General features: G+C 46.0%; 3 protein-coding genes across 13 annotated transcripts; 1 reads left to right on the top strand and 2 right to left on the bottom strand.

Moving 5' to 3' along the window:
* The first annotated feature begins 1582 nt into the window (after positions 1-1582).
* On the top strand, positions 1583-3215 carry LOC100841241. The gene has a single exon (XM_010238363.3). The coding sequence runs from the start codon at positions 1991-1993 to the stop codon at positions 2915-2917; it is 927 nt and encodes a 308-aa protein (XP_010236665.1). The 5' UTR covers positions 1583-1990; the 3' UTR covers positions 2918-3215.
* Positions 3216-3330: 115 nt separating this feature from the next.
* LOC100829819 (nuclear intron maturase 2, mitochondrial) lies at positions 3331-12121 on the bottom strand. 10 transcript variants are annotated; one of them, XM_024460786.1, is made up of 5 exons: positions 9420-12121; positions 8061-8892; positions 6000-7771; positions 4222-4327; positions 3331-3577 (listed from the first exon to the last, which is right to left on the bottom strand). In XM_024460786.1, exon 1 carries the CDS (start codon positions 11979-11981, stop codon positions 9771-9773), a length of 2211 nt encoding a protein of 736 aa, XP_024316554.1. In that variant the 5' UTR covers positions 11982-12121; the 3' UTR covers positions 3331-3577; positions 4222-4327; positions 6000-7771; positions 8061-8892; positions 9420-9770. The 10 variants fall into 10 exon arrangements, with proteins under 10 accessions (XP_024316554.1, XP_024316553.1, XP_024316556.1 ...); XM_024460785.1 differs by lacking the exons at positions 3331-3577; positions 4222-4327 and having other exon boundaries at positions 5764-6537; positions 7262-7375; positions 7565-7771; XM_024460788.1 differs by lacking the exons at positions 3331-3577; positions 4222-4327 and having other exon boundaries at positions 5764-6175; positions 6265-7771.
* A 252-nt stretch (positions 12122-12373) lies between these two features.
* Positions 12374-17175, bottom strand: LOC100829512 (SH2 domain-containing protein A). 2 transcript variants are annotated; one of them, XM_010236708.3, is made up of 12 exons: positions 16910-17175; positions 16235-16426; positions 15844-16044; positions 15671-15760; positions 15356-15433; positions 15106-15273; positions 14101-14427; positions 13762-14033; positions 13517-13679; positions 13020-13366; positions 12842-12907; positions 12374-12757 (listed from the first exon to the last, which is right to left on the bottom strand). In XM_010236708.3, exons 1-12 carry the CDS (start codon positions 17090-17092, stop codon positions 12724-12726), a joined length of 2121 nt encoding a protein of 706 aa, XP_010235010.1. In that variant the 5' UTR covers positions 17093-17175; the 3' UTR covers positions 12374-12723. The 2 variants fall into 2 exon arrangements, with proteins under 2 accessions (XP_010235010.1, XP_014755564.1); XM_014900078.2 differs by having other exon boundaries at positions 13762-14030; positions 16910-17174.
* Positions 17176-17397: the final 222 nt, after the last annotated feature.

The raw sequence follows: 17397 nt of genomic DNA, 5'->3' as shown, positions 1-17397 counted from the left end.
TCCGGTGCAGATCTAGCATTTCGTTGGGTTTATGCTGCTGCCTGCCTGCCTTATTTGCTGCGTTTGCACGGATGTGGCCAAACCACCGCATCAAACCGTCTACCATTGTCAATTAGTCATCGCACGCACATGCCTTCAGAAAATAATCATGTAGCTACATCCTTTGCATCGTCCTTTTTCTTTTTCTTTTCTTTCTATGTAGTACTTCTAGAGTTCTAGTACAATTCCTTTTACAATTACATGGAGTTATAAATCTCGACTGTCATCGAGTGAGTTGTTTTCGGCAAAAGGGGGCCTTTGATTGTCCAGATCGAGCGTGGAGCGAGCACAGACCATGTGCGCTCTCCCCTCTCCTGCCCGCCACGTGCCGGACAGGAACGGGAGCAGGAGCGACTACGCCCAGCCAGCCACACGTAACACGTTGACGTAGCGAAGGAAACTGCCGCGCGGAGGACGATACGTACGTACGCCATAGACCGGGGCAGAGGCAGAGAATATCGCTGGTCGTTGTCGCCATGTCGCGTCTTCGGCAGCGGCCAGGGGGGGTCATGGACTCATGGATCGTTCCCCAGCTGACCCGGACCGGATAGATAGATTTTTTTTCAACCCTGTTCCCCTCCGACCGACGTGCGTGACGTGCTCCTAGAACACAGAAAAGTCCCGCGCGACGATCGAGCGGCACACGCCCCTCGGCCCAAGTGGATCGGATCGGATGGACTGATGCATGCACGTCGGAGAAGATCGATACAGGAAGGAAGCTTCTCCGTTCCGCGCTGCCCTGGCCTTGCCTCGTCAGTGTCGTCATGCATTGCCCCCGGGCCCCGGTGTCGGCCAGGCCCTTCTCCGACCGCCGACCGCGTCGCTGTAGCTTAGCTTCATGATCCTTTGTTTTTCAGAGAGAAGACTTGATGATCCTTGATGGTACGGCAACGGCGCGGAGTGACAGAGAGAGCTACTACATGATTTATTTTTTTAGAGAAAACTTGATGATTCCTTGATGGTGCGGCACGGAGTGACAGACAAAGAGCGATGCGTAACCAATCGCCATGTTCTCTTCTTCTGGAGTGGCATATCGACCTTGTGTACCATTGTCAGCTGCGCGTATGTAATTGCGCAGGCGAACCACCACAATTTTTTGAGGTTTGACTTGGTGGAATGGAAGAAGCTGGCCTGCTTGGCTTGGCAGAACAGTAGGAGTACTGCAGTTCTGTCATCGCCAGGTGTCACCACCCTACTCGCCGCCCGTCCATCTGTCCATCCAGAGCAGCGGATGGTTCTTTTATTCCATGGATTATTTATTTATTTTCTACTCTCGTGGTGCGGCGCGCGCTCGTTTTCCTTGTCAGCACGTACATGCATTCAACCTGTCTTCCGTGCAGGACGGGCACATTGAAACGGATACTTCACGCTCCTATGAACGGTTGCTATTATCTTCTTTATAAACGCGTACCTTAAAACGTTTCTTAAAAAACAGTTTGGAAAGTAGCGATGATATGTAAATCTGAAAAACTTTATGCGAATCGAAAGTACAGTATATGACCCTCTTTGTGTCCTTCGCAAGAGAAACAAATGCAGCAAGAAAACGGAGAACAGTAGTCCGCGGGCAAACAAAACCAAAGGGAGAAACAGGGGCCGTGCCTAGAATAGACGGCCGGGGTCGGGGAGCCCCCAACGTTCCCCAAGCAATAAATCCACCCGCCATTACGCCACGCCCCAATTGCCCAACAACTCTTCCCCCGTTCCACCACCGCACCGCTTCCACACTCCTCTTGTCTTCCCCCCGACCCGAGAAACACACAGAGGAACATCCAAGCTGCCGCTGCAGCGCACGCTCCATCCAGCTAAGCGCCTCCGCCCGCCCAGAATCCATCTCGGCCGTGATCCCCCGCGTTCCAACCGCTGTCGGCTTTCGAGGAGGATGGACGGCGGTGGTGACGAGTGGTGAATTGGTGATTGCTGAGCCGGCGACGGAGGAATTGGCTAGAGATCGATGAGGTGCAAGCTCCACCCGTACGCGAACGCGGTGGGCGTCTGCGCGCCCTGCCTCCGCGACCGCCTCCTCGCCCTCGCCGCCGACCGCGCCCGCGCCCGCGCCGTCGCCGGGGACCAAGCCGACTGCAGCAGCACCGAGGACTGCAGCAGCAGCCGAGGCGCCTCGCCCCCGCACCGGCGCGGCGCGTCGCCCTACGCCGCCGCCCGCCGCTCCGACGCCTGCCTCTACGCCTCCTCCCGCCACCCCCACCACCATAACCAGCACCAGCCCGAGCTCCTCTTCTTCCGCACACCGCAAGTCGGGCCCGCCGCCTCCTGGACGGCGCCCGCCCTCGCCGGCGACCATGGCAGCGAGAGGAAGAAGAATGGTGCCGAGAGGAAGCGCTCCTCGTCGTCCTTCCTGGCGTTGCTCTTCGGCGGGCGGCGGCGGCGCGGCCGGGAGGAGGAGGAGGAGGAAGAAAGGAGCAAGAAGTTCGACCAACACCAGCCTCCCCGGAGGTCAACCTCGTGGATCTCCGCCATCGTCCGCCGCAAGCGGAGGCCGGATCCTGGCGCGTCGTCCCTGCGGCGGCCGGCGGACGAGGAGCCCGATTCCCCGGGAGCCAGCAGCGCCACCACGACCACCAGTAGCTCCTGGTGGTTCCCCTCGCCTTCCCCGGCCAGGCACCATCACCACCATCCCCGGCGCGGCAGGCCCAGAGACAACAACAACAGCGGCGGCGACGGGAACGGGATGTCGGGGTTTGCGGTGTGCCTGAGCCCGCTGGTCCGGCCCGGCAGCGGCTCCGGCGGGACCCGGCGCCGGTGCCAGGCGGCGCCCGACCTGGGCGAGAGCCACCGGCGGCACCTCTCGGCCGGCAGCGGCGCTGCGTCGTTTGGGCGCAACACCTCCCGGAAGCTCGCCGACGTCGGCAGGTTCCGATGACGCTTTCTTGGATTGCCTCGCGCGCTCCTCCAGCCGGCAAAGCTGTCTTTTTCCTCTTTCTTTTCTTTTTTCTTTTTCTTAGTCAAAATTGTTGTCTTTATTCCGCAAAATTTGACCTTCATTGTTGATCTCGTCGATGACGATGACACGATGCTTGTCATTTGTCACCACTCGGAGTGGGAAAAGAAAGAAAACAAAACAAAACAAATATGCAGAAAAATGGAGATAGCAATCGGATGGAATCGTTTTGTTTTTTGGTTTTTTTGGCTTCTTGTTTGAATGGGAGTGTATTTTATTCCGCCTGTGTCAATTACGACGACTTTGGGCAGCTCACTTGTGTTTGAATGTGCGTGCTCTGACCTACGACTTCAGTTTTGTCCATTGTTCCGAGAAACTCAATGTTTCAAGCTCTCTGGAGATGAAAACGTGTAACACTGCTAGCAGTAAGATTGTTTAGGCGACAATGCTTGTGTCAGTACGGAGAACGTCCATTAATCCATACACTGACCAGAAGATCGTTTTGTTCCTCTCTGTTGGAGCATCAACCAGCTTACCAGCCCGTGTTAGTGCATTGTTGATGATGCAACATGGCTATTCAGAGTAGTACCTCCGTCCCCTCGGTCCAGCAATACGAGACATGTCGTGATTCGGTGACCAAACCTTTAACCATAAATTACTTCATGAATATGTAACTAATGTGATCAAAATAATAAAAATAAATTTCACAAAAACACACTTCTTGAGGATAGAGTTTCAACGGGTCACAGTTATTACTAATAGTCTCAAAAAACCACACTTTTTCAGGCAGATCTTCTCACAGAACCCAAATCAGGTAATTAATAGTGTTTGATGGTGTTTCTGACAAGTGGGACCCACATGTCGGATGCAGGATCGAATCGGGATTTGCCAAGTAGACAGAGGAGCTTAACCGGGTGTCGGGCAAAAGCTGACGTGGACAAAAAACAGTTCGACCAGTCCGACTTGACATCTGACATGTGGGTCCCACTTGTCAGAAACACTGTCAAATGCTCTTAATTACCTGATCGGGTTCTGTGAGAAGATCTGCTCGAAAAAGTGTGGTTTTGTGAGACTATTAGTCATAACTGTGGACCGTTGAAATCCTAACCCCAAGAAGTGTGGTTTTGTGAAATCTACTCAAATAATAAACATAAGCAAATATCCTAGTAGTAACATAATGGATATGAATCTATGTCATATAATTATATATTAATAAAGTAATTTGTGGTCAAAGCATTGGTCAAAGAAAAGCTAATACGCTCCATATTGTTGAATGGAGGGAGTACCTTTGCTGTGACACAGGGAGCCCACCGAACCATCACCATTCACCAGTGTGCAAAAGGCAGAGATTAGCACTCCTGCCTGCCTTCCTTGGGAACACACATCTTGTGCCTTGAGATGATGGAGGCGGGCGCACGCGTTGCCGGCGGTGCGATCATGAGAGAGAGAGAGTAAACGGGAGAGTATAGTTAAGAGAGATGATTTAGATGTTGGTTAGAAACTTCATAGTATAGGCCGTCAAAAGACAATGCAAAACAAAACTAGAAAGAGAAAGTATGATATATATCCTCAACTAGGACATATATTAGGGTATTGATTCGGAATACTACTTCATGTGTTTCTAAGAAAAACAGGAAAACTGACCGCATGACACTGTTATTTCCCTGCCCTTTGACAAAACATGCCGACGGATAGCGTCTTTGTTAATACCATTACAATTCATTTGTCACAACACACCGCCTGGTTTAAAGCAAAAAGTTTGCCTTTTTTACCTCACTAAAAATTACCATCTTACTTCTTACCCCTATTATTAAAGGTAAAAAACACCATAAAGTAGTGTTGAGTGATGTATGTCATGTAAGAGGGATATTTAGAATTTATCTACTCCCTCCGTCCAATAAAGAATGTTTCAAGTTTGTCCAAATTTGAATGTATCTAGACATGACTTAATGTATAGATGCATTTAAATTTAGTCAAAATTGAGACATCTTTTATTGGACGGAGGGAGTAGAATATATGCTGCATTTTAAACATACGGTTTTGGGCACTGTTATGGTTTGATTCGAGGCTAAATGCTGACCAATCTTATGATCAAATAATGTCCAAAGTTGAACCGTATGTACTGACTTTTGGGGCCAATTTTCAATTAGAGAAAAAAACTTGTTCAAAACTGTCATCCTCCCAAACAAAAAACGTCATCCAAAAGCAAAAAATAAATAAAGAACTTTCCGTTTAGGCCAGACAATGTGTTGTGGCAAATGATCATGAAATTGTAATCGTATTAGGCAAAGGCGCAATCCGACGGTGTGTTTTGACAAAGACAAAAATATATTCTAGATTTGCCTTTGCTTGAGTCAAACTTCTTAAATTTTAACAAAGTTTATAGAAAAATCTACCAACAACTACAACAAAAAATTAGTTCTATTAGATTAGTCATTATATATATCTTCATGGTATGCTTATTTGATGTTGTAAATATTTCCATAAATCTGGTCAAACTTTAAAAGTTAACTTAGGATGAAGTTAGAATATCTTTATATTTAGGAACATAGGTATTACATGTTACTCCCTCTATTCCAAAATATCAAACACAATTTTTTTTAATTGCTTGTCAAACTTTCTAGACTTCCACAAAGTTTATAGCAAAAGATATTAACGTCTACCATTTCAAATGAACACAGTATGAAACCATATTTTATGATAGACCTGGTGATCTTGATTTACTACTCAAGATGTCGATGTTTTCTCTTTAAACTGAGTCAAGTTTGCTGGTTAACAAAACTTATACAATGTATGCGTCCTATATTTTTTCAACGGAACGAGTAATATTTTTGTTGCAACCGTCAACAAAATTTATTATATTTTGGAACGGAGGTTTAAACGACAACTTATTTGAATACAACAAATAGAACAAAGTCGGTACTGTATGCCTAAACTGACCTTTCTACACGCAACAAATAATACAACTTGAGATGTAGCGATGCACTCGTACTGCCCTTGACAGAATACGCACTCACACAGAGAAAAAAAAAAGAAAAAACTCAAAATGACGCTGCACATTTACCTTGGCATCGGTGGCACACAGCACCATAAAGCGTGCGTCTTTCTTTCTAGTCTTTTTCGCAACAGCGAGGTGCAAATTCCCACGCCTTTTCCATCCTTCCTTGTGCCGTCCATTGCTCCGATCAATAGATCGATGACAAAAAGAATCAGCACGCGCTCGTTGATGGCAACGTACCCCTAGGGTCCATAGGTCATCACAAACTTCCTCCTAGTAAAAAGAGACATATTCTGATATTCTTATCCCCAGCACAGCACCAGATACGTACCTAGTCCCCCCAGCATCCGCAGACTCAAGTGCTGCTCTGCCAGTTACCAGCAAATTGAATTTCTCTTTTCCTATGTGTTCATATTCTGCCGGCCATCCATGAATCTTTTAGTTAGGTAAAAGATGGAGCTTTCCTTCATTTTGCAAGGTAGGAATAGTAACTCCAAGGAACGGTAACTTTCACTCTCAAAAACAGATAGCTGTTGCTCCACAGGTTTGCCTGCATCTGAAAGCACGGAAAATAACCCAGTCTGATTCATGTTTCGTATGCGACCTGGAGTTGAAAGCAAATGTGTCAAGTGCATTTTCTACACCCTGTACTGTACGGGAAACATCGTCTTGGGAAAAGCCCAGCAACTTGCTGATCTTATTAGTCTTTTTATAAGGTACATAAGTCAACTATGAACTGTACATGCTAATGCAGCAGGCAGGTGGTGATCAGCTTTTGGGCGCTGAAAGAAACTTCCATCGAGCAGAAGAGGGGCCTACTGTGAAGTGTGAAACAATTGCTAGTGGCTGGTGCTCGATTGCGTGCTGGAAATTGGAGGCTTGGGGATCCTCCATCCAGCATCTACTTTGCAACCTTCTACCAGCTAGGAAAATATGAAAAGAATTTGTCTGAATGAAAACAGGAGAAAACACACACTAGGAAATGACATATAGATGACTGGTAGTAGTGAACAGATGGGAGCATCTTGTCGAGTGGAACATTATAGTGGCTGATTGCCATCCTTCCACACCGGGAACCACCCTTCGTCCACACGCGAAAGTGCATGGACAAAAGCCAGATTTCCTAGTTGGTGATGGTCTGATACCAAATTTCAGTGGCGGTTCGATTGTGATGACACTAGATGGATCAAGCAATCAGATTGAAAGCTCTGTTTTGAGTCACAGTATAGTTAGTCAAAGTGGTGCAGCATCTTGATGCTGTCATTTGCCCCTTCGTGGTTGCAAATTATATTCTGAAAATTTAGAGAATCGATCTAGAGGGTACCTACCACCACCAGACGCCTTTTACACAGCGTCCTGATCTCAAATGTAGTAGGAGTGAAGCACAATCTAGACCCCCATGGCCTGACTCAGGAACGGTCTATGGGTTTCCGCTTGTGTTGCTGTTCAGAGTTTAGTTAAATTCATCACAGAACTTCTTGACCTATAAAAGAACTTCTATAGGAAGTAACACTGCTGTATGATATCGGGAAACCCAGTCCAGATTTCTTGACCTATAAGAGAACTTCTATAGGAAGTATACAAAAAAAAGGAGAAAAGATACAACAGGGAGTCTCACAATTGGGACATACCTGAAAGCCCTGAGCCCATGGGTCAGGACTCACAAGTGCTTCTCGTCGGCCTTTAGTGGGAAACAAAATCATCCCGATTGCTGAGAGCCTTTATGTCTACCATATCCATTGGCACAACAGAAGGCTAGTGGAGCTAAATGATTGGCATACCCCAATGTGCTCTACGGGACCGATGCTTCGCGTCAAGATGCATACTTCCAGTTGGATCTGAAAGGCAGTGATGCGATCGATGTTAGGCAGATTTTCATAAAGCACTAGGACACCTTGGCACAAAAAGAACCATAATAGACAACTGGAAATGGCAACAGGAAGCACAAACAAGGGCATGCAGGCACCTGTCTCCTGTAGCATAGAATTTAAAATACATTGAAAGGGAATATTTAGGTATAAAAAGGTCAAACTTGGTTGCTGAAACTACTATTGAAACTCATTAGGTATGGCTGTAAATAGCAAATAGTACGAACTAAGGAAAAAATCTAAAGCTTGGTTGACTTACTGATTATTAGCAGAATCCGCTCTGGTGTTTCAGTTTGCCTTAGATGACCTAAAGACTGATATAATTGCAGAAAATATGGTATAAAGAATTATTATGTTATATAGACAAAGTGCACTGTTAGCAATATGCTTTAGCCACTACATATCCATGATCACAAAATACTACTCCAGTAGCTACCTTTCTATGAGAAAGAGAACAGAAAATTGAACTTGTAAGGATGTAGAATTTAAGACAGGATTTTTTTTCCTGATGTCATATGCACACCTGACATGACCAGCTAGATCTGAATATTCCAAACAATTATTAACAGCCTGAAGGTACCTGTTCTTTTGATCATTACATTGGCAGAAACAAAGCCATGACTTTGTTGCCATTACACTGGTGAACTGGTGTAATCAATGCAATCCTAAACAAGGAGACATGCAATAGAGATGCAACGAGAACCAGGCTCGTGGATCTGGATGAAGAGCATAGTGGTTCGGCATACGAATATTCTGAAGGGATTACGTATACATATGGCATCAGGAAAAAGAAAATCCTGTCTTAAATTCTACATCCTGAGAAGTTCAATTCTCTGTTCTCATTCTCATCAGGTAGCTGCTAGTATTTTGTGATCATGGATATGTAGTGGCTAAAGCATATTGCTAGCAGTGCACTTCGTCTATAATATAATTAGAAGAGAGCATGTGTTAGACATACCTTAAAAAGGAAGCTTTACCGTTAGTTGTGCAAGATTTGTGCTTTGACCTGCACTTCTATTCTCTCTTGCTCTCTTCTAATTATATTATAGAGCACGGCCGAAGTATCAAGAAAGACCCAACTTAGTCCCTGACTGCAAAAGTTTATTTAAGGCTAAAACAACATTTGCAATCAAAACCAAGGGAAATGCAGGATGAGAAACCGAACTGTTGGAACGGTATCAAACAAGAAGTCAAGAACATCGACGAGACTTTGTTGTTTGCAGTTGTTTCCAGTGCTACCACTACAAACAGCAGCTCCATCAACATTCCAACGGAAAACAGTGCCTTCTATTGATATATAATGGCAGATGGTAGTAGATAACACACACTTCACTATATCAGGGAAGTGAAGTAGAGTGATAAATTTTACTATACCACTGAAACAAGTTTGCATGATAGCACATACTTTACCAGATAAAGATAAGGGGAACTAGTTCAAATTAGCAAACCATCCAAAAGACCAAGGAAATTTATTATCCTTGAGTAGAAACTTCAGTGAGCTCTGTATTTGATAGAAGATTCTACATATGACCGTCTGGACAAGCAGGATGCTCAGACAGAATGTGTATACAATGAATTTCTATATAACTTTGGATAAATAGGCTTGATAAAGTCTTACTATGAGCAGCTGCCCTTGCAGCAGATGCACTGTTTGGCAGCATAATGAGAATTTTTCACTAATTCCCTGGAATTGCATCTTGGGTTGAAGGTCATGTTCATGCATCACTCCTGAGCATTAAGAAATGGTCTTCACGGATAGAACCGCATGATATATAATGTCCTTGAGTAGGAAGTAACCATCTAGCTAGGCGGTTATGAACCAGCCAGCAAAATGCTAGAAATTCCACAGAATTACACATTTACACCAGTCTTAGTAGTCCAATAGTGAGTTGGCCTCCTGTAAATTCAGTGGCACCGACAAATTTTCAAGTTAATTGCTCCCTGGGGATTTTACAGAAATCACTGAGACTCATGACATTTCAGCAGGTTGTGAAAAGCCCTGATGCCCCTCATGTCCTAGCTCCTTGTTATTCATTTCATCTGTATCTGAACCAAGGTCTTCTATGGATCCTTGGACATCACTCTCTTTTGAAGAAGGTAGTAAAACTGCATTTTTCTTGTAGCTCCATACAAGCATTGAAATCTGGTCCTGTGGTGTTATAAGTCCCTCCTCTCTAATGCAACTTCGTTGCTCTTCCAGTGTCTGTTGATCTGTGAGCTTTATATACTCCAGCAAAAACTTCTCGTGGTCTGGGCGCCACCCGCTTGGTAACGGTGTGTAGTCAGGATCAGGAACCATGGACATCCTTGTATACTGAAGTCCATCAATTGAGTCGATAAGACCCATTCTCAGCAAATTGTGGTACTCTGGCGACTGCCCTTTCTTATCCTTCAATGGTCGACTAAGATTCCTTGATGCAATTTTGTAGACCTTTGCTCTTGACCGCAGTTTATACTTAGCAGCATATAACTTAGCCAACGACCCCCTTATAATGTAAGAGCAAAAGTTGACGATCTTCTTGCGGTTATCAGCATAGCGATACCATTCAGCCATCGTCAACAGAAGTTTATTCATTTGTGAGTTAGTGTGAGATTGTGTGGCATGGAACATCCGGAAGCATGGCTGTGGGTCTGGTTCACGATCTCCCTTTAAAAACTCTAGCTTCCGGAACTGCTTGATGCACTGCTTCAAACTGGCTGTCACTGAGAGCAGAGTCCCAACCCCCTTCTCACTGATGATCTTGCCTCCAGTGGCTGTGTAACGAAGGGTTGGGTACACAACACGACGACACAGCACATGATCAAGGAACATGATCCCTTTAGTGATGTGCTCAATTGGGAGGCTCTCATTGTCAAGCTTGATCCTGAACCGCTGGTCACAAAACTCAACAAGCTGCTTTCGGATAATTGCGGCGTCGGCCCTAGGCCCCCTCACTCCAATCAAGAAATGCCCGCCAAACCGAATGTAGTCTACCTTCCTTGTTTTGTCAGGCCCACTCGTGGGAACAAATTCTGGCCATGATGTATTCCCCTGCTCAACACCGTCCTCGCCTCCCACAACATCTGATTTGGAAGGCTTGTAGAACTCCTTAATCTTCTCATCCATCCATTTATCAAATTCATCCAGACACACATTAGCAAGCAACGGGCTAAGCACCCCACAATGCCCCCAATCCGGCTGTGTCAGCGCTTCCTCTGGTGCAAACCCAAAGAACGTCTGCAACCAGTAGGGATCAGGCTTCGGCTCCCCCTCCGGCAGAACCTTCTTTTTCTGGTACTTCCTCTTCTTCTTTTTCTTCGATGCATCTTCATCACCTGGCCTCCCAGTCACCACTGGGGTGAGTAATGCCGAGCGGATCAAATCGAGGACTTTCTTGTCACGCACATCACGGATGAGCGCACCAACCACAAGTGCAGGGTCAGGGGAGTCGAGCAGCGGAGATAGGTCTCCCTTGATGTACCAGAGGTAGGGCGCCCAGGTCCGACGGATGCTACGGAGGGCGGCATGCGGGGATCTCCCAGGGCGGAAGGCGAAGGACTTGGGCGAGAACCGCGCCTCGTAGACAGGCTCGAGCAGCAGCAGGAGCAGCTCCTGCACGACGCGGTCCTGGAATGGGGCCGGCCCCGGGGTGGTGAGGAGGGCCCGGAGCTTGCGCTTGGAGAGCGTGGCGGGGTCCGGGTTCGCGGCGGCGCGCGGGGACTGGAGGTAGGGGGTGAGGCGGTTGCCGAAACGGAAGCGGGCGTCGATGACGGCGTTGCGGAGCGTGAGGAGGGAGGCGAGCGTGGAGGCTGGGATGGAGGAGCGGGGCAGGTAGGAGCCTGTGTCGTCGGCGTAGGCCTTCTGGTAGGCGAGCACCCAGAGCTCCAGGCGCGTTAGGAAGGGCCACAGCGAGGGCGGCGGAGGCGGAGGCGCGGCGTCTTCCGGTGAGGTGGCGGCGGCGCGGAAAGAGGAAACCCAAAGCGACGCGGTGATGGACACGGGGTCGTCCCGGAGGAGCTGCGCCGGGTCCAAGGGGTTGCCGCCGACGCCGACCCCGCTTCGGCTCGCGGCAGCGTTGGGGTCCGCGACGAACTGGTGGCGGCGCGTGGGAGGCGGCCGCGGTGGGTGGAAGGCGAGGGAGGAGGAGGCGCGGGGGAGGCGGAGGAGGGAGGAGAGGAGTGCGTGGCGAGGCGGAGGCATCTGTGGCTAAAACCCTCGCGAAGGGCGTCGGCGGCGGAGGGGTTTGGCTGGGAAAGTGGACGACGTAGATAGCGGAGGCGGCCACGGCGGCGCGGCGAGGTTGGTGCTGGATTGGGCCGCGCTCACGCTTGCAGCCAAATGGGCTTTCCCGCATTTTGTAGAGTGCCCTCACTTCTCCGCCCTAAATTAAGAACCTGAATATTCTAGTAAAAAAAAAGACCTGAACCTGAAAAAAGGAACCTGAAGATTCCCCAAAACTTAGATTCAGAAGCTGAATTCGGAAGTCTTGAAAAAAATGATTTCATCAAAACAGTTTATACTTTTGACAGCTTATAAAAGTTCATGATTTGCTCTACTACAGTCTACACATACGCAAGATTTCCTTTTTGGCATATGCTACATCCACGAATTTCATTAACAAAAACAGGAAAATCTTTGAGATGAGCAAACTATAGAATGGGCTGTGCCCAACTGCCCACAAGTACTTGTGAACGATCTGCATTCCGAATTATCAGCTTGTATACATAAATTAGAACAGATCAACCCTTCCAATCTGAGAGACTCATCTATTTCTGCTAAATCACTTGATTTACAAATTTGTACAGGGTATCAACCTAACAAAAAACTGACAAAATACTCTTGCGGCTTGCCTTTGAGAAGCATGCCACAAACTATTCATCCTCCCATGCTGGCGAATGGCGATGGACTTCAATTTGCAGCATTGCCTTCATAGCACATTGGATTAATTTCTCATCGCAGTAGGTAGGCGATCAACCCTGCACTCAAGATGAGTTGGAATGAGAATGATGATATTTCAAAATTTCAGAAAGGGCTTGGTGAATCAAGTTCATTGAACTTGCCTGCCCAACTGGAGTAATTCAGGCTCCTGCAGCAGCAAATCTTGTAGGCTCCCAGCCCTAGAATCACTGTGTCCAGTAGAAAACAACGGCTTTCAGCAACATCACGATTAGTAGAGACGGATTTGGGTGCGCTGAAAAGCATCACAGAACAAGAGTACTACAAACTATTGTAGCGCACCTGGCATCCAGAGAGAGAAGTCTATGATGAATTGAGTTATCAAAGCCAACATAGGTGACAACCAGGCTTCCAGCATCTGGATGAGGCCAGCTCCTCGTGGTGGGGAATCTGAGAACAAACGTTCCTGGATTCTTGAGCAATTCACTAGAACTTCTTAGCGCATTCTCTGCTTCCTCTTTTGTAATCAATCCCTCTATCCATACAGGCTCTGTGCAACACCATAGGTTGTTGATTTTATCTTTTGACAGAGACACTGCCACTGGGTATAACCAATTCCATAGCCTATCAAATTCGTCCCTCCCAAGATCATCCCCACAGCCAGCAATCACTCTTAGAACCTCCTGGTCCTAAAACAGAACATGGTATGGAATCAAACATCTATTTCTTGTGCCAGTCACACAACTGACAAAAGAAACCTCCTAACCACTTTATGTATCCCCCCTCGAAAAATAAGGGGTGAAGGTATCGAGACCTCATACAGAAGTAAATGGCTTTACCTGTTCTGACAAACCTCTATTGGTAGAATGGGCAATGACCATAAACTTTGCCATGATTTCAGGAACTGCAGATGACCAAAGAGCACGCTCATTGTTCTTGGAGATTATGCTCCAAGTGTCAGCAGCCTCTTCGAGCAATTGCTTTGAAATTATAATTTGGTTTCTTCAAAGGGAAAAATTGTGTAGGGGTGTTATTGACAAGGAAGGAAAGAAACTTTCTTGTAGAAGATAAGATTTAAGATTACCTGTGATGGGAGCATCCACTATACAAAGAGACCTGATTCGCAAGTGTTATCAAGTCATCCACATTGATAGAAGCAGCTGCACCTCTAAGAAATGTTGACCTCTGAGATGTGCCTTCTAGACAATATCTGAAAATTATAGCATCTGAAAAGGTTTCAACTTCATCCCTGTCTGATCCACTCCAAGAACTTCGTGCATCCATGCTGTCGGAGTCTGATGCTGCAGGGTCGGTTCTTGTGACACTCTGTGCTTCCACCACCATCTTTCTGGTCTGCTGCAAACAGAGTAATAACTATAAAATCACATAAGAATTAAGCATAATTTGAGGAGTCATTGATTACCTGTGATACCGTTTTGTGAGTCTCTGTTCCATCATCTTCTACCTTCAAAAACTTGGACGGATGCAAATGCACCACTGAACTTTGATCACGAGATTGTGAGCAACCAATTACTTTGCCAACACGACCAAACCCCTGAGCATTATTGACCAAGTGAATTTCATCCATTGTCGATGAATTTGTCCCCTTTCCAGGACCCAATGGACGGATGGGGCGGCCTCGAGATATACAGCGGATTGGTCTGGAAGATGCCTCCAGAAAAGGATATTTTTGCACATGAAGTGTAGAGAAATAAATACGGAACAGCTTATTGTCACATTTAGAGGAGAGCTGGAACAATAAGACCAAATGTCATTACAAAGATCAACCAAACAAAAATCATAGCATAAAATAGTAAATGTAGGTTATTGCGACAGACATGGTGTTTTTCGACAGGATGCTACCATGCAGCTGTGGTAGATTACAGGGCTTCACTTGTACAAAGCACCGCTGCTGCGAGTATGTGCAACCCCAGCAGGGCTCGACAGGTTCTAGACATTTCATGTTTTTCTTTTTCTTTTTGCAAGATATATATTTCATATTCATGTTGCCAAACGTATTGTTACACCTTCAACGCAAGCTAATTTTCAAAACAATAATTAAATATGCCGGAAGACAAACGGAATATTAAAGGCCCATGGCATAATTAGCAATCTTACTAGTATTCGTTGCTATTGGAAAGTTGGGGATACAAAAAAAAGGCATTTGTAAAGTGTTTAACAAATATGGAAATCCAGAACTTCCTTGTACAGAAGCAGGTGTCACACACAACATGCTACAACAATTGTGTGGCGACCTTCATCGGTATCACAATTCCTATAGTGTTACAGATATGGCATCTACGCTATAGTGTTGCTGTACTCCATATTTGGCGGTGAGCAGGTGAACATGATTCATTGTTCTGTCGTGTATACAAATTGAAGCAATCTTTATTATCACCAAAGGAATTTAACATATAGAGAAACTGACCTGAGATATCTTGAGCTTAAATAGTGCACGCCCACGGAGAATTGGAAGAGGCTTGCTTGTAGCTGGGTATTCAAGTCCTTCACAAGAAATCAGTAGAGGAGCTTCTGCATCATCCCTTGATTTCTCGACTACTACTCCAGTGTCAGCATAGACAAGTGAAGCAACAATCTGGAAGACAAAGAAATTCCGTAGTTACGCAAACAAATGAAGTAGCACATTTACTTAAGGTTAACAAAGGTAAATCAATAACCTGTATATCCTTGTTCGCAGGTTCACCAAAAGCATTTGTTAGTACTACTTCCAGAATGACGTTTCTCCGACAAGAAGGCTGAAACAGTCAATTAGGACAACATACTAGGGTTATTCAACTCATTACGTGGTTTGTGATATAGAGTGAAGACAGTTCAGCATTATCATATTCCACTGAACTGCAGTTCTCAGGTTAACTTTCACATTTTTTACAGATTACACTTGACAAAATCACAGAAAAATTTCCTTCTGTTCCTAAAATAGTTGAAATAAAAATAGGACAAGTAGCTTTCTCTAGGGACAGAATCTGATTTACCTTCCCACCAACAATGCACCAAACGCCATCATCACCCACTTCGATTCCATCATAGCATGAGAAGTCAATAGATAATTTAGACGGTGGATTCTGCAATTCAGTAAGAAGATATCATAAAATTTGCACCTTTACAGAAGAAAAAAGAATTCCAAACTATTAGTGAGCTGCATCACCTTTGTATATTGCTCATGTATGGTTCCTAGTACAGATAGCACTTGAATATTGTTGAGATAGCTTTCGACCATGTTATTGCTTCCGACTAAGCAGATTTGGTGTGCATCATCTTGATTGTCTGGCTCCCTAGATAGTGAGCAAAGACAAGCCTCCGCAACTAGGCTGCCATCAATGTGAAGGCGCATAACATTTTCAGTAACCTATAAAGGTGACAAAACAAATTTCAAATAAAGCAATTGTTGTCAACAGAAAAGAATGATTAACATTTGGACCCTGTTGGCGTGCTGCATATAAATAAATATAAGTGCAGAAAGCATCAAATGCAAACTTGTGTTGACTCAACCAGGGCAAGGATCTTCAGCCAGATGAAGGCATGTTGAAGCAGCGTACCTCACATCCAATGTGGATCCATTTTTCAAGAGGGCATTCATTTACAGATGATAGATTGGTCGTGTCAGTCCATGGATAGAAACTAGAGAGACTAGGAGCTTCTCTATGCAACCTTAGCAACGGGAAGAGAAGCAGCTTATTTTGTTCGCTTAAAACAAGAAACGGCAACTTATTGTCAGCTCCCGCGGTCATCTGCAAAATTGAGAGTTCCATTCAGTTCAATATCTTCCATAGTTCGTTAAAGAAAACTTACGATTGCCGTTCTTATTGCCCAAATAAGAAATAAGAACGCTCAGCTCCCAACCAGCCTAAATACATTACGGGTTTCCCCAAATAACACAACGCGGAACACATCACAATTTTTAATGGTGCTTCTCCTGATCAAATTTTTGCCACACCCAGAGTGCCACAGAATGGGGAATAACCTATCACATGGATCGACCGATGAATCTGCATAATATCACTCCACTAACCATCTAAAAATTGCAGAATCCACATAACAACCGTGGTGACACCGCAAGCAGCACGCACTACAGCAAAGAGATAGATTTCCCCCAAAATACGGAATTCGCTCATCAGAAAGACCCATCTAAAAAATATATGTTCCTACACCAGCAACCGAACGTATAAAGATCTTGCATAACAGGCGAGGTAAGAAGAGGAATCGGGTCGAACCTGGTGGAGGAGCACGGAGGAAGGCCTCGCGGGGCCGGAGAGGTAGAGCCAGAAGCAGACGGCGAAGCCTCTGGCCCTGCCTCCTTCTCCGCTGCCTCGTGCCGCCTCCAGGTCCAGATCGACCCGCGCGTCGCGAAGGCTGCGGTAGTCCTCGATGCCGCCGGATTCCGCCGGCGCCGCCATCGCCGGAGCCTTGGAGACGAGGGTTTTGGGTGGTCGGTCCTCCCGCTTCCGTTACGAAAATGGGAGTGCGTCGGTTAACGGTTTGCTCGGTGACGGCCGGGGGAGTGGGATACTCTCATCCCGACCGTCCATCGCCATCCCCGGGCAGCCTGTGTTTCTTTTAGGATTTCTTTCTTTTTCTTACTAGGAAATTCTTTTTTTCTTTCTTCTGAGTTCTGGGCATTACTACTTCTGTGGCACTTTGCCTTCAGGTTGATGGTTACTTTTGAGCAGTTGGCCGTCATTGAAAAACTGATGTCTCAAAG

This window comes from Brachypodium distachyon, chromosome 3 (assembly GCF_000005505.3).
Source record: "Brachypodium distachyon strain Bd21 chromosome 3, Brachypodium_distachyon_v3.0, whole genome shotgun sequence".
In the NCBI taxonomy this organism is placed as follows: Eukaryota; Viridiplantae; Streptophyta; class Magnoliopsida; order Poales; family Poaceae; genus Brachypodium; species Brachypodium distachyon.
This window is presented reverse-complemented; position numbering and strand designations above follow the sequence as displayed.

Excerpts from the sequence above, each read along its gene's own strand:
- LOC100841241 (XM_010238363.3), top strand. The coding sequence starts at position 1,991 with ATGAGGTGCAAGCTCCACCCGTACGCGAACGCGGTGGGCGTCTGCGCG.
- LOC100829819 (XM_024460786.1), bottom strand. The coding sequence starts at position 11,981 with ATGCCTCCGCCTCGCCACGCACTCCTCTCCTCCCTCCTCCGCCTCCCC.
- LOC100829512 (XM_010236708.3), bottom strand. The coding sequence starts at position 17,092 with ATGGCGGCGCCGGCGGAATCCGGCGGCATCGAGGACTACCGCAGCCTT. Across the intron at positions 13,680-13,761 it reads AGTGGATGCTCCCATCACAG|AAACCAAATTATAATTTCAA; the intron begins GTAATCTTAAAT and ends TTCCCTTTGAAG. Across the intron at positions 12,758-12,841 it reads GAATTACTCCAGTTGGGCAG|GGTTGATCGCCTACCTACTG; the intron begins GCAAGTTCAATG and ends TCTTGAGTGCAG.